This window comes from Netta rufina (genome assembly GCF_964035555.1).
Source record: "Netta rufina genome assembly, chromosome: 3".
Taxonomy (NCBI): Eukaryota; Metazoa; Chordata; class Aves; order Anseriformes; family Anatidae; genus Netta; species Netta rufina.
In genome coordinates, this window is record NC_140125.1 from 118,689,676 (window position 1) to 118,714,023 (window position 24,348).

Here is a 24,348-nt window from a genome sequence, read left to right on the forward strand (position 1 = left end):
GAACACTTTTGCCAGGACATAACATTTCATAGGATCTTAAAAAGACCTTTTCCCAAATCATTCTAAGTGCCTTTTACACAAAATCTTCAAAATATGCACCTATTTCTTCCAGCTTGACCTTAAAGTTGATTTCCCATGTTTACACCAGTTCCTGGTTTGACCTGTCTCACCAGCAGAAAGTTGTTTTATAGAAGTATAAATGGGTAAAAATACAATAATATGGTCATATGTATGGCATATATACAAATACTGTTTATTCTTTAAAATGTCATAAATTTTATTCATTTATATATACCACATATATAAGTATATATACTGTATAATGTATACATATATAAAGTATACATTATATATATATATATATATATTTATACATGCTGGGTACTTAAATACAGTCATACAGATACATGTATATACAAAGATAATGAACAAATAAGTCATGGATATGTATGTATATAGGTTGGTACATATATATGAACCTTGGGATAATTTCCTTGGTATACACAGCCTAGTGTGGTGCTTATAAATTTAAAAGCAAACAAAGAAACCAACAAACTCTTAAAATATTAATTCCAGAGTCATTGTGGGTGAACTCCTGGGAAAGATGAAAGTGAGGCAACAGTCTAGTGTCAGAAAATGGAAACGGGTGAATATATAGACAATTTCTAAATAGGAGGATGGTTGGACCAGAAGGATGAGATTTACCGCACCTGACTTGGTGTGCTGGCAATGGAGATGCTTTGAAATGAGCTATATAATTTATAATTAAACCCATAACTCATCTCAGCCTAAAGCAGATCTCTGAAACACATCAGATGGCTCTCACTGTAAAAACAAAAACAAAAACAAACAAACAAACAAAAAAACAACAACACACAACTTATTTTTTTTCATGTTGAACGTGAAGGGCACCTTGTGTTACTGGTGCAGATGGACACACGGGTATCAGGTCCCCAGCTGCCACCTGGATGGATCCTCCACCCCTGGCAGCCACCACTGCTGTTCTGCCCATGATTTTTGGGTGCCCACCTCGCCTTTACACTCCTCACCCCAGAGAGACGATGACTCAGGGCAGGTGGCTGATTTCCTGAGAGCAGTTGCCCTCTGTGGCTGCCCCTTGTTCTCTCTTGACCGCTGAGGGTGTCTGGTAGATGCCAGGGTCCGATGCTGGGGACACGGGTGACCTAGTGCCTGTCCATTCACCACAAACCCAAGGTTTCAACATCTTGTGTCATGCTGGTCACCAGCAGTATCCAAACCTGTAGAAGGATACGGACCAGAAGGAGAAGAGAAGGGCATCTCGCAGGGCTGGTTGTGCTGCAGCATCTCCACCACCCACCTGATGAGAACTTTCCTCTCCCTCCTCCTTGCCCGACCCCTCACCCAACCTCTCCTACTGCCCCTTTGACCCAACACTCACCTTCAAGGGTGGTGGCCTCATCCCACAGTGGTGCTGAGTGGTGGGAACCAGGGGTGAAGCCTCACCAGTTGCCCACAGAGGTGCTCCTTCCCACACAGTTGGTCGCGAAGGCTTTCCCTTGACAAACAGTGAGCCTAAAACTCTTTGACAGCGTCCCTTGAAGGCACTGTCAGCCGTGATTGTCTTGGACGTTGCGCCCCAGGCGCAGGCAGACTCTCGCTGATCGGGGATGATAGAGGATGGGGCAAGGAAATTTTCATTTTTCACTCTATAGCCTTCTCCACGTTTGACAGCAGAGCTGCTTACCTTCCCCCGAGGGAAGATGCCATAATGTCTTAGGTGGAAAACACCTGGATTGGGAAAGTTTTTGTGGGAAGGGCTTTACTCGTGGCCATGGTGGTCTTCTGGTTCCTGCTCCAGAAGCAGCGGACGAGGGATGTACAGGGGTGGGGTGCGTCTGGCACATATGGGGAAGAGGGGGACAACAGGTAGAAGGTAGTTTTACAGGTGTGCACATGGTCTTTCTGTCCCAACTATCTCAATTTTACCTTCTTGCCCCCATTTTACAAGCCCCACCAAGCTGAGGAAGGCAAACCAGATCTGTCCCCAGGGGATCTGGGATCCCCGTGCTCGCCACTCCGTTGGGGAGGTTCATGGGTCTAGGTCCGCCCTCCCTTGTCCATTAGCAGGTTGCAGTGTGCATCCTTGGGTGCATCCCAAATCCATTTTGCTCTTTAAATTCCCACCTGGATGGGAAACACGCTGGAGTAAGCGAGGGGCAGCGGGCACTGATCAGAGGGGCTTTCTGCAACCAGGCATCCCCACGGGATCCGGCCAGCAGCCGCTCTCCCCTCTCCCCATCCTTCGTCTCAGGCTGCCCACGTCGGTTGTGATAAAGGTTTGCAGAGCCTGGGAGGGGAGCAGCTTTCCTCTCAAAGGCACCGATGGGCTGGTTTCATCTCTCCCCAACGCAGAACAGAGCCATTCCCTCTGCTCATTAGCGCACAACCGGGAGGGAGGCAGGAACTTCCTAATGACTCGCGGCTCCGGAGCGAGGAGCCGGCGCTTTTATTATTTGTCCTGTCGGAGCTGGTTTCGCCTTTGATTCCTCTGATGGAGGGAGGGGACTGCTGACAGCAAGGGCTGAAAGCAGGCATCATTGAGAGAGGAGATGAAGGCCCAGCCTAATCCCTATTTTTATATTTTTTTTTGGTAGTGTGCATATAAAGAGCTGGGCTGGGTAATCTGGAGGTCTGGACAGCATGAAACACCTTGCCTTTGAATGGCTGGAGCAATTTAAATCAGAGACAGGTATTTTTTTTATCTCAGTGTGTATTTTTTAAGCAAGCTTTTTATTGAAGGTAACCAATAGGTTCTGCCATTTCTGCTCACTGGTGGGAAAATGGACAGAAAGCCATCCTGGTAAGCCCAGATCGCTTGCCATGGGACGTAGAGCTTTTGGTTTTCAGAGGGTTTGAGCATCATTCCTGAGGGACAGGAGGATGAATTGGTTTCTCCACTGTACCTTGTAACCAGCAGGCCACCCTAACCCCCTGCAGCTCGTCTCTTTTAGACCCTTCGTTGGTTCCTTCCCCCATGGGTTTCCCTTGGAGTAGGAGAGAAAGGTCTGACGTGCTACAAAAGTACATTACTTTTGAATTCTGAATTACAATACACAGATCCATTGTATTATTATTTTTTTTATTGAAAGCCAACCCAACCTCGCAGTACTACAGTTGAATGCGCGGCGTTGTTTTTGCAGAGCATTATATGATTTACTAAAGCGTTCATTTCCTATAGCCAAACTTCTAATGGGATACAAAAGTAACATTGATTTTAAATTATCATGGCAAGCTTGCAGAAACACTCCCATTACTCAGTCGAATGGGTGAAGGCGCTGCAGTTTTCACAGCCGTGGAGGAAAGCACTTGATTCAAATCACGGGCCTTTGAGTGGCATTGCCAGGCTCTGGTGACACCACTAGAACATGGAACAAGCCCTTAAAAGACCTGGGCCATGAAGAAAAGCTGTGTTGCCTTCACTTGGTTTGCACTGGAGTTTTACTGAAAGGATGCCTCAGGAGTATGATGCACGAATCTCTTTGAGCAAATAAGCAGGCTGTGGCGAGAAGGAAATGAGAGCTGAGAAAAAAAAAAAAAATGAAAAAAAAAAAAAATCCCTTTTCTTGGCTCCAGAAATGCCAGGAGAAACTGCTCGTTCCTCACCTAATGCTCCTGCTCCGTAAACACCGTGTAAAGGAGGGAGCGTGCGGGGACTCCACGGTTTGGCACGAATAATTCATGGCAATGTTTGCTCCCGCGACGGCGTGCTGCAAGGGGCAGGGGGGGGAGAGATGAAATGAGACAAATCATCTGAATTCCCCGTTGCCGTGGCTGCGTACGAAGGCTTACGTGCAGCTGCTGGGAGCAGGCACAGCGGGAAGCTATTTATTGGTGCCGTAACCAGTTTTAATCCAGTGCGGATTTTGGGGCAGCGGGGAGAGGAGGGCTGTTACGCAATGGGATGGAGCTATGGCCCAACGGAGGCAGGATGATCTCAGCAAAATGGGTTTGGTAAATGACCAAATATCACAGAATCACAGAACTGTAGGGGTTGGAAGGGACCTCAAGGGCTCATCGGGTCCAACCCCCCTGCCAGAGGAGGTTCCCTAGAGGAGGGATGTTTCCTACATTATTGCTGTGTGTGGTGGAGAGTTGGACCCTTGGGCAGAAGGTGTGACTTGTTATTACTGCTTCAGAATAGAAAAAGGTGTAATAATGACCCCAAAATCTAGGGAAAGGGCCAGGGATGCTGGGGCATAGCCGTGAGGGGTGCGGTGCAGTCCTACATCAAAAGCTGAATAAATTGTGCCCAACCTAGCGAAGCTGATGAGGCAGGTGACCTCAGAAACCCACCTTTTCAGGTAGATTTCCCTAAGGAAATATTATTTCATCTTCATCTTCCTTCCCAGCACGCAGAAGGACTTGGCCTGGTTTATGAAGGCTGAGTTTGGGCTCTCCTGCTTTTCCCCAGGTACAGGAGTGAGTTGTGACCAAGAGACCTAACCGGAGCATTTGGACTTCTGAGAAATTTATTTTTTTAGAAATTTCTTTTCTAGACGTGTGCAATGGAAGGGCAGGGGGTCCGCCTTGTACTGAATGGATTTGTGGGGGGAGGCAGTCTCTGTATCCACACTTTTTTTTGTCCCAAGTCAGCTGAGGAGTCACAGTGCCCTTCCCATGGAAGAGTGTGCCATCTCCCACCACCAGCAATCAACCCTGTTCCATCATTTTGATGAAAAATGCCTTTTACGAAGGGGAAAACCAAAGCAGCTAAAGCCAGTCCAGTTGGAACAGCACGATAAAAAACTGGGTTTTCAGGTTTTCATGCAGTCAAAAGGCTACACTCCCTCCTCATAAATGAAATTCCCTGGCCCTGAGGCCAACTGGCGTGGGCTGGTTGCATCCATCCAGATCATCTCTCCTCCCTTGAAGCAGGGTGGCTAAATATGTTCCTTGATGGTAATAGTGCCCGACTCATCCTTGCTCCCAAGCTTTATCCAGGAGATCTCTGGGGAGGACTGGTTGGTTTGGGCCAGATCTGAGCAATTAAATCTCGATGGCCATTTCTCAGTTGAGTGCCTGTGTAGGATCCCCAGCGCTTGCAGGCTGTCTTGGTGGGGCTGCAGAAAGCCAAGCCTGTCCAGAGCTCATGTTGTGTCAGAGCCCGATTGAGCCTCCCCATGTCCTCTTCTCCTGGGCGTAGAAAATTGCCTCAGAAACCAGGAGAAAAGGAATGAACATTTGGGGAGTGTGGAGCCATTTATCAGCTTTACTGCAGCCAGATGCTCTAGCAAAGCTTTGTTTTCCTGTAGCATGCACCGCGGTAAGAGGCATCAGCAGCTTCCAGCCACTGCAGAGCTTTCTTTTCCTAGTGCTGGAGAAGAGAAGGCAGCCCACGGCAAAGGGATGAGTGGTGCTGAGCCCCAGCAAAACCCCATGGGCAGTGACACTGCTGTCACCCAGACCCCTCTAACAGGGTTTGGAGGGGACCTGTCTGGGAGAAACAAAGCCAAGTGACACGGGATGATAATGATTCTGGGGGTGGTGGTGGCAGAGGGGGGTTTTCTCCTCCTTTCTGGACATGCTGGGGTTTTTGGGTCAAGACCTCACCTGATTTCCCGACGTGCACCTTGGGCTGAGACAAGACAGCGTCGGTGGGGAGCCAAGGGTCAGGTTTTGGCTCTTTCCACAAGCTCCCTCTGTGACCGCAGGCAATTTATTGCATCTCTCAGTGCCTCGGTCCCCTGCTGTTAATAACACATCCTTTCCTTTGCTGTATCTCTGTCCTTGTCAGTTTAGATTGTAAATCCTTTAGGGCAAGAACTGTCTCTTGCTATTTGTATGAACCGGCCTCGGTACAATCAAACTCTGATCTCAGCAGAAGCCTTTTAGCATTGCTGTAATATAAATAACAGTGATAGCTAGGAGCCAGGACTCCCGGGTCCTGTGCCCAGGTCTCTCAACCCTGCAGTGCAGCCAGGGACAAGCCGCTTTACCCATTTGTAGAGGAAAGCATCTATAAAACAGTGGGCAGAGGGACTGCCTGGGTGGGAGGGGAGAAGAGGATCTGGATAACATTTTTGGAGTTTGATGGGGTGGAAGAGTTGAATAACCAGGTGTGTGGAATTAATCTGAATAGGATTTGGGCTTCCTATAAAACTGATTGCTGGTCCTCAGAAAGGAAACAAGAGAGGTGAAGAAATACCAGAGCTTTGTGGACAACGCCTTGTCCCCGCCGTGTGCCTGCCATCCTGCTCCTTCACGCCTCCCAGCCCGACCTTCCCTGCTGCTGTAAGGAACGAAGCTGTTCGGAGAGGTGCACCGTGCCCAAATCCCACTCCCTGCTGCCTACAGACCTACCCAGAGCAGAGCAGCGAGCTGCAAAACCTGCTTTGCATGCGGCTTCTCTTTTGCAAGCGCTCCGCGGTGACATCTTTGTCAGAGGGCATCGCTGGTGACAGGAGGACTGGCAGCCCCGGGGGATGCGAGGACAGAAGGGCCGGGTAGCTGTGGCTTGCAGGGACGTGCAGGCTCTGCTGCCCGTCTCTCGGCGAGGGTTTCTTGCAGCTGGTGATTGCAGTGGGCAGCAGGAGCCAGGGAGGGACAAGAGCTCCGTGCTGGAGGTGAATAAACTCGGCGATGCCCCGGTGGCAAAGGGTGGACGGAGAAACTGCTGGCAGGGGGAGGAGGAGAGCCTGCTCCCTTGTCTGTGGCAGGGTGGAGTTGGCTTGTCTGGTTTGGGGACCTCTCCTGGTAGAGATTCGCCCTCCAGGATGAGCTCCAGGGTCTCTGTTTCCTTGTCCCCACCTCGGCATCCAACACCTTCAAGGCTGTGGGTATCCAGTGCTGCCCTCACTGCGGGTCCAGAAGGGCACATGTCTTGTGTCTGCCTCGTGTCCTACCTGATGCTCTCCAGCTTCTTCAGGGATGCCTTGGAGGAGCCAGCTGGGGGATTATGCATGGGGTTGTCCTCCACGGGGCTTTTACTGGAAGGCAAGACCCCCTTGTTGGGCTGAAGCTTGAGGAGGGACCCAGAAAACATGGGATAGGAGCTGTTCTGGACATTCATGAAGTGTGCCATCTTCTTTGCTCCCCAGAAGATAATATTTCTGGGTTAAGAGTTGGCTGGATCAGTAAATCTCCCAGGCAGTGCTGGGAGCTCCTACCTAGCTATCATAGGGAAATACCCTCAGTTTTACTGCGGACCTTACTTCCCATGGAAAAATCCTTCCCGACCTGTTAGCACTGCCCCCTTCTCCTTGTTCCCTCCGTCTTTTCCCTGGGGAAATATGTGTATCCACTGCAAGTGAGGCCTCATGATTTTTGGCTTATCAAAATCATGGTGAGGAGGTGAGAGATCTGATAACAAAGTGATGCCAAGGAGATGGGAGACATCTGGTATCAGCCATCAAATCTCTGCTAGTTTTCAGGACCCTGCTGTAGTCAAGGGAAGGAGGCAGAAAATCTGTAGGAGGTGTAGCAGACACTTATTTTGGGATGGGTCGAAGGGCCTTCTGGAAAGCTTTCTGTTGATAAAAGATGGAACGGAGCTGATGGGCTCAAATTAGCTTTCCTAATTTTACGCAGCTGAAGTAAGAAAGGAAATCCCATTCGGGGATTCGTCCATGAAGCCACTTTATAAGGCACAGGATCGGTGTCACCTCAAGGGGCAGAGGGTAGAAGATGGAGGCTCAGTTACCTCCGCAGCCTGGGGAGGACTCAAGCCTGCAGCATCCCCTTTTCCAACAGGGTGTCCAGGTGAGATCATGTTCACAGAATCACAGAATCACAGAATTTCTAGGTTGGAAGAGACCTCGAGATCATCGAGGGCAATTGGCCACTCCACGGCACTGAAGAAGCGTTTCTGGCTGCGGGGAATCGAGCCTCCTCTGCCTCCTGGCCACCCTTCAAACCAGCAGATGAGAGTCTTCCTGACATGCTGCTGAGTCTCAGGGGATGTTTAGGTGTTAGATATCCTGCACAGCAGCCCCAGAGCAGGAATCTGAGAGCCTCTTCTCCTTGGGTGGTTAATGGGTTCATCCATGATGTTGATGGCCAAGGTCAAAGCTTTCCTTCAAGCCTAGCAAAGGTTTGAACCCAGAAGAATGGACTTGAACCCACGGGAAGGGACATGAACCCACAAGGAGGGTTTTGAACCTACAAGAAAGGGTTTGAACCAACAAAAAGAGATTTGGGCCCACAAGAAAATGAGGAAATTACGAACCTCTTGGTGGCCAAGACCTGTCACCAGTGCTGGGCAGGTCCTGCTGTGGCTGTAGTTTGACTCACCTTGGGGACTCAGGTGCCTGAAATTTTAGACTGGGATTTGGGGGATTTACTTTCTGGACTGACATGCTTAACATCAAGTAAAGCTGCATCTTTTTAACCACTCAGGGCTTAACTTTTAGAGGGAGAGGGCGACCTGACATCCCTTTCCTTCTCAGCCGACCCCAAAGCATACAGTGTGTTTGCTCTGACCCAGAAGTGCAAAACCCCTGGCTGTGTTTCCTTCAGCTCCTCCATGGCCAGGACACCCGCCCTGCTCCTGTTTCAGAGCAGATCCTTGGAGGGCTGGAAGCTCTGCCAGGCCCATCCCCACACCGGCTGACCCAGCCAAATCTGCAGCATCCGACACAGCCTGAGCTCACCCAGCCGCTTTGGCCACACGCCTTCCTTCTTGGGAGGAAACCTTTCATGTCTTTACTGCCTAGGATCCTTACATCGCCGCACAAGGTTAAATCCTGCCTCCAGGAGACAAGATCAGAGGAGGCAGGAGAGAAGAGAGGAGCCAAAATCAGGGTTTTGGAGGCTGGGTGCAACGCCGGCAGGAAAAGGTGGCGTTTGCACTTTGGAGAGGTGCTTGGGCAGCAAATGATGGAGGGACTGAATTATTCCACGTGTGTGCGTGAGCACAGGAGGGGAAAATCCATTCATTCATTACAGGGATCAATAGCCCCCACGTGTCATTTGAGCTGGCCAGCCTCTGGAGAATCACAAGATGGAAGGGACCTCGACTGCTTTGCTGATGAGAGCAGCAACTCAGCCTGGGAGGAAGGTGCCTGAAGGGATTATTCAGTGGTGACTCCTGAGTCACGTCTAGATCAATGCGTTCAGCAACTTATTGGTGCTGCTGGCAGATATCTCGTCTAAGCATTCACGATAGTCAATGTTAATGCAAACATCCCCCCGCGTGGCGCGGGGCAGCTGCGTCGGCTTTATCAGGCATGCGAGAGGCATTCGACTGGGCTGGGGAAGCATTTTGAGTAGCAGGAGGTCGAAAGGACGGGTGTGAGACGGAAAGGCTTTATTTGCATCGGTGCCAGGCGCTCACCTTGCGCGTCCCGAAGGAGACGAGGAGCTGGTCCAGCAGGGGAAGGGAGACAAGGACCTCCCAAACTGAGGAACAGCCCCCCAACACCCAAATTTCCCCAGGAGCTCGGGGAAAGTCACTTGACCTGCTGGTAGAAAACTCCTGCGTTTGTGTCTCTCGGACAAACTGTCCTCCAGCATGCGTGCTCTGCAGCGAGAAGGCTCGGCTGTGCCCGCAGGGTGGAGGAGAGGAGCCGTACTCAGGTGCCTTCACTTCTGTGAAGCTCCGAGCAAAAAGCTCCTTTTAAATTAGTAAGAAAAAAGGAAAGAGAGAAATTAGGGCAATACCGTGCCATACCACGCCTGTTTCCTCACCTGAACGTGACCACTTGAAGGTAGCCCTCTCTGCCCTGTTTTTTAGAGCCAGTCTTAATTAGGAGCTGCTTATTAAAGGCAACAGCTGCAAGTGCAGCCACCCATCGGCTCCTGCGTTGCTCAGCTTGCTGCGCTGCAGCATTACATCCTTCCTGGGAGCCACCGAGCCCCCAGCAGCTGGAATTAGTGCTGCAAGCAGGCAAGCTGCTGGGATGCCCGTGGTTTATCCCAGGAATGGGAGGAGACCCCTAACATCACTGCAGGTGGGGCAGGGAATGATGCTCCTGCCAACTTCCTAAGCGTGCCAAAAGGGAAAGGGGCGTTTCTGCAGGGCTCAGCACAAACACGCTGAGTTAAGGGCTGCTGCACCTCCTGAAAAGTGCCATGTCTCCTCTCTTGATGCCTCACCACATCTCTGCAGCCTTAGAAAAGCCCCCCAAGTTGCTTCAAGGGGGTGATGGGTCTCGTTTGATTCCCTCGTAGCCACCCCTCCGAAGCCCCGGGACGTGCGTGCACGTGCGTGCGTGGTTGCAAGCCTGCAGTTGTACTCGCAGCCCCCTTAAAGAGCAGAGCGCGTACACGCTTCACAACCCGCCGGCACATTTCCTCTGGCCAGGAATAGCTGATGAGTAACACAAAGCGGCAGAGGTGATGAATATTAAAGAGCTGGGAAATGTTAAAGTGCACGGGCAGCGGAGCTGGCAGGCGCCGTGGGTGTGACGTGCAGAGATGGGCTGCGTGCACCTCACGCGGGCACTGCTTTTCCTCCACTCCTGAAGGAAGCAGAGAAGAAATAAACACCATCATTTGCTGTTAATTGCACCTTCAGTGGCATCGTGTATTTCAGCACTTGTCATCTCTCACCTCTGCCCATCCCTGGCTTCATCCCCTTTATGTTTTTCCTGGTGGGACACATCTAGAGCAGCGGGGGCACCGCCGGTGGGAGGAAGGAGATGCTGCGCCGAGCATTTGAGGATACTGTATGGCGATGAGGTCTGGTTCCCCAGCAGATTGCGTGGCCAGGAGATGTCAGAGTAGGGTTAAGCACCTCCTGGTGGGTGCAATTTGTGGCAGTTTGTGAGTGGCATCCAGCTTGGCCATCGTTACAGGTCGTTGGGGTGGAGATGAGGCATCAACTCTTGGGTCCTGCAAATGGTCTGAATGACTCCCTGCCCCTCTCAGGCTGCTTTCCAGCAAGATTTGATGGTGGTGGGAGTCAGAGAGGAACAGTCAAACCAAAGACCCCTTCTCCTGGATGTAATCATAAAATCATAGCATGGTTTGGGTTGTAAGAGACCTTAAAGATCCTCTAGTTCCAGCCCCCTGCCATGGGCAGAGACCTTCCACTAGATCAGGGTGCCCAAAGCCCCATCCAACCTGACCTCAAATGATATAATCGCCACAGGGCCAAGACCCCAAATCCTCCTCCACCGGACTAGAGCCAAAATGGCCATAAAGACCTTCCCAGCCCCTTTTTGGCCCCCATCAGGGTCCACACAAAGGTGTGGATGGGGCTGACAGCAGAGAAACAGCAAGGGTTAAACGCTTTTCTGGCAGGCTGGGAGGACGCCGTGTGATTTCTCAGAGCCCAGCGCACCCGGAGAGGAAGGCAGGCCCCTGCTAATGTATGCGCAGCTTCTGCGAAACTAAAAATAGCCGGGATCTGAGGCCGTTCTTCCAGGATTTCGCAGGCGCTCACCCAAATCTTAGCTCCTTTTTTTTCCTCCAGCAGACAGCAAAGCGAAGGCGACAGCCTCAGCTCTTGTGCAGTGCCGCCGCGTCGGGAGCCCTGCTCCGGGGATGCTGCTGACCCCTGCGGCATCCACAAGCCGGGGATGTGCTGCTGAGCATCAAGCCCCAGGGCTAAAGCAGTCCCTTACAAGGCTGGGATGGACCCTGGCATCCTCAGTTACTGCTGAGCAGCACCATTTTTTATTTATTTTTCTGGCCCTGGGGGGATTCAGTCCTCTCCAGCAGGGGTGGCCCCTTCAGCTCCACAAAGACGCAGCCCTGGGTGGCTGCATGGGGAAGTTATTGAGTGACTTCAGGTCCTACTTCACCATCGCTGACCTGGATGGCCAGGAAAAGAGTAAATACTGTACATTCAGTAAATACCACCCCAGAATCCATATCCTTGATGTCCCAGTGGGAGATGTGACTCTCCTTCGCCAGCAGCCAGAGCCTGGGAACAGAAAACGTTTCTCTCTGACCACTGAGACCAGCACCCCATAGTGGTCCCCTTTGGTTCTGGGGTCCACATCAGTTTTTGAGGGTCTAAACTGCAGGCTGCCTGCTGTCTCTGTTCAGATCTTTGGACCCGCTACCCTAAAACTGGCTTATTAAATCCTTCAGGAAATTGAAGACCCATAGAAAAGAAAGGCACCAAAATAGGTCCTCCAGGGGCTCACAGATAGCTACAGCCAGTGCTCTCCTCTCTGCCACTCTGCATCCTCCACCAAGGGGTCCTGGGGGCTTGCAGAGAGCTGTGAGGAGACAAAGATATGTCTTTGTCTCCTCCTTGTCTTCATTTAGTTCCCAAACCAAAGCACACTCAGCTTCTCCAGAGATTTCCAGTGGCTCTGGTGAGTCCACAGGTTGCCAAATCTTCTCTGAAGACATCCAAGTTAAGTACTGTAACGTGGCCCATCCTATAGAAAGGGCAGGGTGGCTGTTCCCATGTGTCCCTGCAGCATCCCGTCCTTGAATACTCACAATTTTGGAGCCTGCAGGCATTTCTCTTTGTTTGCCCTGAAACTTCCCTTGCTAGGAGCCAAGAGGTCACTCGAAAGACCTCCATTTACTTTCAAGGTCTTGCATCCGTTCTTGTAAGGTTTACTGGACTGGGACCGCTTTTATTTCCTAAAGAAGGACCCTGCCATTAAACCCTGTTAGCTCAAATGCTCTCGAAGTGAAAATTCGGTCTGAGTTCAACTTCTTTCTTTCTGTATAAAGCTGTTTAGCAGCTTTGATTTAAAACAGAAGGCTTTGCCAGAGGCGATAGCACCGGGTATCGGAGCATACTTGAAGTAAATAAGTTTGTGTAAAATAGGAATGGCACTGGGGCTTAAGAATTCATAACTAATTTGGGGACGATCTGTGACAGCAGAGGGCATTTGGCTCAGTGCTAGGACGCGAGACCATCCCACGTGTGATAGATGCTGTGATGCGTCTCGGCAGCACCCCGCACTTGGGTGCCCTCTCCTGCAGCCCCCGCTGCCGTGCCTGCTCCTTCGCACAGCACAGAAGATGCATCCCACATTAAAATAAAAGTTGGGAGACTTTCATGGCACGGTGCTGAAAAGGTCCTTTTTTTTTATTATTTATTTTCATTTTTTCTGTTTTAGGGCTGTACACCTCGTGAAATAATTGACAAGCCAAAACATAAACAAGATTTTTTACAAGCCCATCCTGAAAGTGTAGTAGCTGCCGCTACAAAACTCTTCTCTGCTGCTCTATCGATTTACTGAGCAAAGATCTGGAAATGGGGATTCTGCAAACTGACAGATATCACAGGGAGCCCCACGGCCCATGGGGATGTTGGCAAGGAATAACTGGGTTGGGGGGGAGGCAGCTTGCAGAATTGGGGCTGTAATGAACATCCCATGACTACTTTTGCAAAAAATTGCTGCATGCCAGGCTAAGCATGCAATTTTATTTTTTCTGCCCTACGTATCTCTTGGAGGTTACGAACCCCGGTCCTGGCAGCAGGGTGAAAAGCAGACCTGCAGCTCTGCCGTGTGGTCTCGGAGTCCCAAATATCCGCTTAAACCACCAGTAAAAAGGGAATTGAACACTTCTGGAGGAGGCAGTGTGGGTACATGGCCCATTCTACTGGTGTTGCAACCAAAGCAGTGATCGCAGAGGAGCTGGGAATATTACCCTGAAATTATCAATCACATCTCCCTGCTGTCTGCACCAGAGCCCCCCCCAGATAATCAGCCACAAGTTAAATCAACCTGCAAATATCAAAGCTGTGGGAACCAGATCCTAAAAAAAAAAAAAAAAAAAAAAAAACCAACCCTGCAGCATTGTGATTTCATTGCCTCTTTCCAACTATTGCATGGAATCGACTCTTTTCAAGAGGGGGTTGATTTGTAGGCTTTCTTTAAGTAGGGAAAATGAACTTGGGAGGAAAATCATTTCTGCAACGATTGCGGTTAAATACTGGAAGGGGTTGCCCAGAGAGGCCCTGGAGTGGCCATCCCTGGAGATTTGCAACACTCAGCTGCACAAAGCCATGACCAACCTCCTCTAACTTTGGAGTTATCCCTACTTCGAGGGGAGGTTGGTCCAGAGACGTCTGGAGCTCCCTTCCAACGTAAATTACTCTGTCACGCTATGACAGCATCCTCCCCGGTGTAAGTTTTGTAAAATAGATCATTTGCATCTCTCGTGGCTGGTGTATAGTAAAGCCATCTGTGTTTTAAAACAGCTCTGGGCTAGCTCAAAATACAGACTGATTACAGTTTCTCTCACACGGCAGAAGACTGGCACTACCGTTCTTTCACTTAGGTATTGTGGTTGCGAATAGTTCCACAAAATGACCTTCTAATATAAATGGGCATTCAAACATCATCCCCTCTCGTGCATGTGTTTTAAGAGTAGGGTTATGAGTCACCTGAAGGCAAGTATTTTCTCTGAAGTGGTGGTTATCCCCTCCATGGACTAGGGAGTTTCAGAAAGTTTGATTTGACTTGACCCTTTGGCTTTAAAGGAAAGAGATCTTGGCTAACGCTGTTGAGAATCCTACTCAGAGAGAAGTTTTCAAGCTGGGAAAGAGATATAATAAGCCAACAGGAATGTCTGGGTGCTAGAAAATGCTAGAAAATGGGTTGAGGCAGGCCTTGGCTCAGTTTAACTCAAAAAAAAAAATATGTTAATATAGGCCAAGATATCAAATTTTCTTGCCTTGTTGATGGAATAGTGTCGTGTAATCTGGTTGGGAGTGACTTCTGAGCCCGCTCCTGGCTCACAGCAATATTGTGATGGGTTGAAAGGTGAACAAAGTCCGATGTTGGAGTTCCAGGTTCAGTGCCATGATAATGATAAACTCTGCGTCCCAGGAAAGACACTGTCCTCCAATACCTGCTGGTCTACAGAACTCATAAATGATGTCATGTCCCACGTTGAAGTGCTTTAAGTATCCCTGAGGCTTAGAACAAGCTTGTTTTGTGTTTAGCAACATTCTCCATAAATAAGGCAGGCAGGGAATGGAGATTATTAATTGCTTAATAGGTGCGGATAGAAGCGATTATCTAAATAAAGGGTAGTTGCACAGTGAAACGTGTTTACCAGGCAGAAGAGGGCAGAAATTGCAAGGCAGAAGGACTGAAATACTTGAGGAACACACTTCTTGCTGCATTCCTTCTGAGGAATTACTTACTCCTTCCATGCTTATGAGTTGGCAAGTGGTATTTCCCAATTTAGCAATGGTCCCAAGCCCGGTCCCTAATCCTTCGGGGATTAGCCCAGGGCCAGGAACCGTTCCCCAAGGTGGTTTGGATGCAGCCCCCTTGTTCTGGGGGAGTTTGGTGCCGTGGAAGCAGCCAGATGAAGCCATGGTGTGTTGGCACCTGGATGGGGTCCGCACTTACTGCTTTGATACTCGAACTAGGAACAATAATTATCCATCTGTGAATCCTTATTGCTAGCTTGCAACAATATAACAAAGAAAAAAAAATCGCTAACAAATGTTGATATTGAGCACGTTAATTGTGGTGGTAACTGAAAGTTTGATTTTGATTTTTTTTAATAGACAGCATTTTACTTTCATGCTCCCCTGTCGCTTGAGCGCTGCGTCTTATATTCCTTTTATATCCGTTAGAATGAAAATAATTCATTAAAATTAAAAAAGCGGGCCAAAGCCTCAGCTGGTGTAAATTGCCAGAGCCCTATGGATGCCAGCTCGCTCCAGCTGAGATCTGGCCTTACATAACCTCGTTTTAAGGGTATGTTCAGCCAGCCTCCACTTCAAGCCTTCCAGCCAAGCAGTTACACATGTCCTCGTTTCCTCCCTTCCAAGGAGTGGGCTTTTAATCTGCAAACACCCTCTGGTGCGTGAGGATAATGGCCCCTTGCAAGAGCTAGCAGGAGTGCCTGCGGAGGCGGTGGAAGGAGGGGGAGCCACCAGCTGAATAACTCAACCCATCCCGCCCCTCTTCTCCCAGGGGTGAGCACCAGGGAGAAGGCTGGTGTTGTGAGATGGTGAGGGAGATGTTGGCCACCCACGCAATGTGCGTTGCTACTGCAACACCTAGGACATTGCCATGAGCCTGTAGTGCCCTGGGAGAGGAGAGTTGGCTAGAGAGAAATGAGAAAAACCCACTAAGCCAACAGGGCATGCATTTAAGTTGCTGCAAGAGTAAGTTGCAACCTACTTAGCAGAGTTATTTTTTTTCTTTTCTTAGCAGTCCTTTTCTGACCTCTAGGTGAGAAGTCCTCTAATGTCTATGACCCTCTTATGGTGCTGAAAAATGACCCCTGAGATCAGAAATGCTCTCTCATTTTTAAGCCAGACTTAACTTCTCTGAAAGCAGGAGTAGGTTTGGTTGTGTTTGGTCGAGAAGATGTTCCTAAAATGAAGTTGTTGCAAGTGGTCTGAGTAGCCTCAATCCCATTCCTTTCCATCTTTCCATATACCTGTAGGCAATTTCAAGACCTGGTCCTGGGCACTATAACTTCATCAGGCTGCTAAATTGTAGTATAATTGCTAAGTTGGTCAAGGTGTCCTCGTGCTGTCCCAAATAATCAGAACCTCAGCACGGTACAGGACTGAGCGGGGTCCAGCAATCATACCCAATCCTGAGCCTAAAGGCTGCTACCTGCTTTTTGGGCATGACAGAGCCCATTTCTTTGGTCAGTCTTGGCCAGTTGGCCTCAAGAAAAGTGATGAGACCCACGTCTTTCGTTGACTATTATAGTTGAAGGGTGAGGTTCCTGACCTTGGTCAGCTTGTGGTTGTGTGGGAGAGGCCCTCAGGACAGTTATTCCCTCAAAACACAGCCCAGGGTCTTAGAAACGTTCTTCTGCGGCCTTCTTACACACCAGCATCCTCTTCGTTTCAAGCCAGCCTGTTGCCTGAGGCATCCTCCTGCGCTTTCTGCTGGTGGTACTCGGAACCGCCTCTGTACACCGCGCCGTGCCAAGGCACAGACATTATCCTGCAGTAGTCCCTACTGTTTAAGTGTCAACGCAGTCTCTGGCAATTTTGGCAAAGGCCAGCCAGCATGGATGTAGCCACGTGGAATCAAGCGATGCCAGCTGGCCAAGGACAAAGGCTGCTCTTTGGTTTCTTTTTAATGGTATGGACCGAGGCTCTGACTCCATAATCCTGTCTCTGAACATTTCTGCTAAGTGGTCTTTGTCATCCACATGAAGCATCCCTTTCCATAGGACCGTGGGCGGTTTTAATTTTTATAGCAGGAACCTCTCCTTTTCTCCCCCCTGGTGGCACCCTGGGGTCCTCCCCAAAGATTATTTGACCACATTTCTGGAGCTGATGGCTTTGGCTCCTCGAAAAATGAGTTTTGGCACAGGCACAGCGGTGACTTTGCCCCGCGCGGTTTGTGTGCTGCTGCAGCACACATAGTAAATAAGCGTGAGGGTAATTATACCAACAGGAATGCTGGGAACCCTGCCAGAATGAAGGGGACAGCCAACCCTTTGTGCATTTAAAGGAAAAAATCCCAATCTCCCCCCCCCCAGCCCCAAATTAGTTCTATCTCTTGAAGCCACGATGGGACTTAGAACTAAAAATACACGAGTACACACAAATACACACACTCGTATACAAAAATAGCCAGCATTCAAAAAACAATAAAGAGCCCAAAGTTAGGCTTCTGTATCCAAAATTAAGCTCTTAAATAAATAAATTAGCCTGATTTTCAAAAGCACGGAGCAGTGAATGGCTTTCACTGACATAAGAGGAAGCATCGTGTTGCTAAAGATTGAAGATCAGGCCTGAATATGGATTTGAAAGTCTAATTATAGAAGCCTGTTTGCTACTGGCTTGACCGAGAACAACAAATTTCAGGTGAAATGACATTGATCTCTTTTTTCTCAGAGTTTGTCTGCACTTAACCAGTATTAATAAAAGTAGGAAAAAAGCCCTCAAACAAATAAATAAAATACCACAAAGAAGAAAGAGATATAATGCAATAAAACTGCTTACACCAGTGCTGTGCATACGTGTTTGTAAAGAGGACTGAGCATTGGCAATGTTAAAGCTGGCTGAAATTGTATATTGATTAATTAGTTATGTATTAGGTATTGAAAGCTTACCAGGTAGAAACACTGCCATTCCCAGCTGCTGTAGGATTTTCTTGGCTGAAAACTCCCCAGCTGACTGATATCAAGGAGGAGTGGGTCTTTACTCCCTCCCTTCCTCTCTTGGTCAGATTTGGGGCTGAAGGATGCTAAAGAGAGATCAGTGTATTTCTGCATGGACCAAAGACTATGTGGTATGTCATCTCCTGCTGGTGAGATGGGGCTTGCCAGCATAGGCCGCGTGGAAGAAGTGGCTGTGGTCCTGGCCTGATGTGGCTGATGAGCAGAGCCCATATACACCTCATATACACCTCCTGGTGACAGCAGAGCCATCCTGGCAGGCTCAAAAGTCCAAGCCTTCCCTCCTTTCTGGAGGTAAAATTCAAGGGGTGTTAGACGAGTGGTGTGGGTTAAGGCTGGAAGGTGGAGAGGACCAAACGGAAGTTCATCTCCCTTCTGCTGCAAAGGGTCCTTGGGGCTGTTTTGTTCATGTGCTGTTCATTCGGGACACGGTGATGTCTTGCTGGCCAAAATTATGCCAAGGGACTCCTTGAGGTCGTAGTCCTAGTAGAAGTTTGTCCTGATGGTCTTCCAGCACGGAGCAGATTGGGCAGGGCTGGGCATCAAGGAAACATCTGTCCTGTGTGGAGGACATTCAGGAGGCCAAGTGCTGCTTCGCTCCTGGGTTTGTGCTGTGGTGGTCAGAGGCCTGAGTGGTCACTGAGACATCTTGGATATCCTCTCCACCTGATCAGAGGATTGTAGGAAAGCCCTTTTGGTGATTCGTGACTCTGTTTCCCCAACTATCATCCAGAGGGACCTGCACAGGCCTGAGATGTGGGCCTGTGTAACCTCATGAGGTTCTACAAGGCCAAGGGCAATGTCCTGAGTCAGGGCTGGGGTGATCCCAAGCACAAACACAGGCTGAGTGGAGAATGGATTGAGAGTAGCCCTGAGGAGAAGGACCTGGGGGTGGTAGTTGTCAAGAAGATCGACACAAGCCAGAAGGGACCTCTGGAGGTCCTCAAGCAGGGACACCACCATTTTTACATCCTTTTCTGTGTGTTACCTCCATGAACAGGTGGCATCTCCTCCCACTGTGGCCAGCCAGAAACATTCATGATTGAGCTGTGGGATGGTGGTGAATCCCTAGAGCTCAAAGAGAAATCGTTGTAGGACACGGTGCCCCTTCTGTTTGCTTCTTCTTGGTCAGTTTGAGTGACTCAGTGTTGTCGTGATAGTTTGCTTCTGCCATCCTGTAGTCCTCAAAGAAGCAAACATGGCCTTAAAAACCATCAACAGCTGGGGACAGCAATGTGGAAGCGCAGATGTCAAGAAAAAGTGAGCTGTGAGAAGGGACTGAGAGAAAAATACCTTTTTTAAAATTTATTATTTTTTTTTATTGAGTCAGAAGAAAGAAGACTAGGGGTTTACATGGTAACCATGTACAAATGGGTATAAGACTGCTGCAGGGTGAAAGGGAACAAATTCTCCTTGCCTGGGGCTGAGATGATGAGAAATTAGTGCCTTAACCATCAGCTTTAGGCTTCACGTCATAGCAAGAATGGGAGCTCCTGGAGAGCGGATACCCACACAGGGTGACGGGATGGGTTGGGTGAATGTCTCTCTGGAGAAAGCTGGGCAGAGACAATGCTGTCTTTGCCCAAATGCCTGTGGGCAGCACCTTATGGACACTACCACCTTTGTTTTTGGCAGTCCCGTGTCATTGACATTATGAAAACGAGCTGCATGCTCCTTTCCTCTGCTTTCTCCTTGAGCAACAAGGGCAGCAGCTCACTCTCCCCAGCGCTGCCTTTCCAGCTAAACAACATTTATTTAATTTCTTGCGCATACGAAGGGAAGGCAGGATTCCTGTGTCATCCTGCAGCTTTTGGGGCTGGGGATTTTCGGGGAAATGCCGGCGACGAGCGGGGACACCGGGCATGCAGGAAGAGAGCTGGTGTCAGGGGGAGAGCAGCTGGTTCCACGGGCACTTCGACCCCACTCGGGCTCTGCTGGGGCTGTCCCACCGCTGTCACCAGTGTCCTGGGCGATTGGTGTAGCAGTTTCTCGAGTGTCGAGCCCCATCTGGTGGTTTTCCTGCGGCATTTTTTGCGTCCTCTGTGTCTTTCGTGTTTTTTTTTTTTTCTTTTTTTTTTTTTTTTAATTTTCTGTGGTTGTGAGCAGCGAACAGGAGGAAGGACGAGGCGCTTGAGGAAGGGCAGGGCTTGCAGAGCTGCTGCTTCTCTCCCAGCTCCCTGTGCCGTGCTGCAACTCGGGGACATGGGGGCTCTCAGCTCCTGCATCCTTTCCTCCCTCTCCTCCCTGCTGTGCAATCTCGCCCCGATGATCTCATCGGTTTGGCCAAACCCTTCCCAGTGTCTCCAGAAGGCACTTCAGCCCACCCTCGTGCTGGCTTCTGAGATGGGACAGGTGAATGGTGCCGGGAGGGGATGTTCCTCTCCGTTGACTAGCTTACATGGCCAGTTTTAGGGACAGCATTAGGTGAAATGATTGCCATACCAAATTTCAGAGCACAAGCTTAGTGAGGAAGAAAAGAGAGATGATATTAAATCATTAATATCAACAAAATTTAGCAAGGAACCTGCTAGGACACTTACTTTCTTAAAACACTGTGAGTCTCGTGACATCTGGGCAGCTCGTGCTGCCCTGACTTGATCATTTCTGTTTAGAGGTTGGCCAGAGGTTCTCTCGAGGGAGGCTGTGCTCCCAGGGTGAGGTTTTTAGGTCTCTTGCACATCTGATAGCAAACAGGGCCAACAGAGCAGCATCTGTCCATACACATCACCTCCTTCTAGTCCATCATTGCCCAAAACCTCTCAGTAGCTGATGAGTGGCAAGCTGTGGCCTTGTGGTCACACACATGCTGAAGGTGACGGTGCTGTCCTGTTGCTCCACTTGTGATGAAATGGGGTCAGGTCTCTGGGGTCCGTGAGGGAAGGTCCTTGGTAGAGTGCTGAAGGGGTTTAGACAATCTGTCAAGCCACCAGCAAGTGTCACAGCAAGCATTTGTCAAGTAGCTTCCCCTCTTCTCAAGAGAACAAAGCAGAGGGGTTGTTGTCTCACACAAGTGTTTCATGAGCCCTCGTGCTTCACATTTGGGTGGTGCAAGTCGAAGATTTTTTGCATTGTAAGAGCTGTCCTCGGATCCTGCAGGAGATGCCGTTAGAGCTGTGGAGAAACCTGTGACCCCCCCAGACAATCTTTCCCCCAGACATCCTCCCTCTCCCCATAGCCCTGACCCACAGCCCCACTCCCCTTGGATTTTATTGCCTGCTGAAGTCTCACGCTCAGCTTTTCCTCCTGTTTCCTGCAGGTATATCCGAACTATGTACCTGGGGATCCAGAGCCAGAGGCGGAAGGAACACCAGCGGCGTTTCTACTGGGCTATGATGTACGAATATGCAGACGTAAATATGTTGCGCCTCCTGGAAACGTTCCTCGAGAGCGCCCCTCAACTGGTGCTACAGCTCTGCATAATGATCCAAAAGAACCGTGCAGAAACATTACCATGTAAGTGGCCCCCCTCGTCCTCCCCTCCCCATCCTCCCGGCCTCCCCCCGTACCCCCACACTCAGCTGCCGATGGATGTTGTACTACACAACCCGTGGCTTAAGGGGCTGCCACTTTGGACAAATCTCCTTCCAGCTCCGTGCTGCGTTTGCTGGGTAACATTTCTGCTCGTTCTGCTGAGAAAAAAAAAAACAAACAAACACACAGCATCAGTCAAAAGATGAGGTTCAGCTCTTCCAAACCCAGTCCAGTCTAGAGGAATTATGATGTTATCAGGAGGAGGCAGGCAGTCTCTGCTGAGGTTGGAAGTGCCAGCATTCGTATGGTGCCTGGCGCTGGGTGAACACTATCCTTCCCTGCCTCAGTTTCCCTCCTAACGTATGTGGGCTGATAAAACTGGCCAGGTTTGGATTTGTGTTGGGAGGACAAACGGTTCAATGCCTGTGCAATGCTCTGATGGTGTTAAGTTTAGTATAAGGAGCTTGGTTTTATAGGTAAAGGCTGTAGGACCTTGACTGAAAAGTACTCAGGAAAGAAAGCTTGGTCATTGGTACCATAGTTTTCAGCAAGTCCAAAAAAAATAGATGGGTGGAGAGACTGGAAGGGATTATGTAGAGACAAAGCTGTTGTAGAGCAGGTATCACTGCACGGGGAGATGTATAGATAGACGAGCAGGATTGTGGAAGCAGCCACAGGGAGTTGGCCAATTCTGATGTCCTTGTGATATGCTGGAGCATGGGGCATTTGTCCCAGCCAAGAGGCATAAACCGCTGCCTCATTTGTGGGGTGAGCAGCTCTACCAGCCCATGGGAAAGCTGGCTGCCAACAAGTCCCCAGGTTGAGGGAGAATTGTCCCCTCTGAGGATCAGTGGTGGTATCAGCTGATGCACTGCTGAGATATTTGGGCCCTGAGTGTTTCCCGAAAAAAGCCTGTCTGTGGCATGCCACTTCTGGAATATCTGAGGAGTTCCTTGGTGCTGGGATTGGAAGTGGGCAGTTCTGCAGGGTTGAGTTTTGCTGGTTGGACCAAGGTCACCACTCTCCAGGGCAGGACTCTTGAGGACTTGTACTTCTCTCCCCTTCCTCCATACGTTAGGCACATCCATCACTGTGGTTTCCAGAGGTCTCTCTTCTCCTATTTAAGCAGTCTTTTTTTCTGAAACCTCTCATCACGAGCTCCCCAGGCCTCCAAACTGCTGCCACAATGAACACGAATTTCTGCAACTCCTGCTAGAGCTGCTCACATTCGCCGGCGCCCTTTTCCTGCTGTTTCCAACAGCTGCTATTAACCCTCTTCAAAACGTACAAATCATAACTTAGGAGGCTTGCCCACGCCTTATGCAGATTGCTGGGCTTGCTGCAGAAGGTGCTGGGTGAAGTTTGCTGGCCTCTCTGCTGTGCGGGCAGTCAGGCGACAGGACCAAATAACCCCTCTTGGATTTCAGAGCCGCGGCTCTTTCGATTCTCCACTTGCAGGCATGGCTGCCTAATCCACTGAACAAGCTGCATCATTTTCTTCCCCCCTCCCTTCCTCCAGCCATGCAGTTCCTCCGTTCCTCCACCAAACCGAGCAGCCTGCTCTCTCTTCCGAGGCAGCACACGTCCTCTCGCCGAGCCCTGGAGGGCTCTTTCCCTGCCACGCTCCAGCACGCCGAGCCCTCCGGGTCCCCAAAGCACATTTCCTGCACCCTGCACGTCCCAGGGATGCTGCCTGCTGCACAGCACAAGGGATGCAAGCAGCAGAGCTTGCTTGGCATTCCCGACTCAGATGCAAGGTTTCCTAGAGCTCCTCCATGCTCATTTGTGCTCTTGTCTTCCCCCCCCCCCCACCTCCCGGCCACGTAATTACGCAAAGGGAAATTAATTGCTGAGAGAAACCATTATGAAGGGGAGCATCAGAGATTTCCCTTAAGGCAGGCGGAAAGCAAAGGAGATGGAGATAGATATTGTTAGGATGTCGATGTGTTTACAAATCAAGTTTCTTCTGGCTCGGGGTGTCTAGGTGAGCGTGGCTTGTCGGAGAGGACAGGGAAGGCCAGTTCTGCCTCGACACAGGACCAGCATCAGCCTCACCACTGCAGGGTGCACACTGGCAAAAAGACCCACAGCAGGGCTCATAAATCCTGGTACAGCCCATGATAATATGTCCAGACTCCAGCCTTTTCCATATAATTCACCCACTCTCTTATGGATTCAGGCAGTGCCAGAGGAAGGTCCGCTTCCCATTTTCCATGTCATACACCCCACCTCCGGGCCCCAGTCCTTCCTCATCTTAAAACTGCCATGCCAAGCCTGCTGCAAGCCAAACCAAGCTCCAGTGTTCTCCGCTGGTCAGCTGATGTCTCCATCTCCTATTTAAGGAGCTGTAGGTTGGTGTTACTGGAATGGCCAGCAGGAAGTTTTGCTTTTTTCTCCTGGTTCCTGGGTTAAGATAGCTGTTGAGGTGAGAAGAGCGGATCCACTGGAAGTCCTTACTCAGACCCAGAGCATCTCCTCCAGAGAGGTTTAGGAGCACGGTGACAGAAAGGGCTGATCTTGCCCTTTCTGGGCAAGTGGTCAGCAGGGAGCACTGTGAGGACTAGCAGAGAGGCATGAGAGCAGGGTAACACTTAATTTCATGATTTACATGTGTATTGGGCAGAGGGGAGAGAGAGAAAAAAGCCTCACCATGCTTGGCAAGAATAATTTTACTCTGACAGGCACCTTTTGAAAGGGCTGGGGGGAATCTGTGCTTATTGCTCCTTCAGAGCTCAAAAAATGGATATGTTTCACTAATGGGCCCCTGCTCACCCAATAATTAGGTTCTGCATGGTCTGACACCACCAGCAATAGAAGTGCTGGAGTTGGAATCGGAGGTAAAGTCCCAGTCTCTGTAAATCTTGG

General features: G+C 49.8%; 1 protein-coding gene across 1 annotated transcript in view; it reads left to right on the top strand.

The window, feature by feature from the left end:
- The window catches only part of XKR6 (XK related 6), a gene marked incomplete at both ends in the record, with an annotated part of 126,453 nt that overhangs the window by 84,177 nt on the left and 17,928 nt on the right, over positions 1–24,348 (top strand). Inside the window, one exon of the mRNA XM_084284048.1 lies at positions 21,269–21,465. Within this exon, the coding sequence (XP_084140174.1) occupies positions 21,269–21,465 (197 nt within the window). The remainder of the gene's footprint in view (positions 1–21,268; positions 21,466–24,348) is intronic.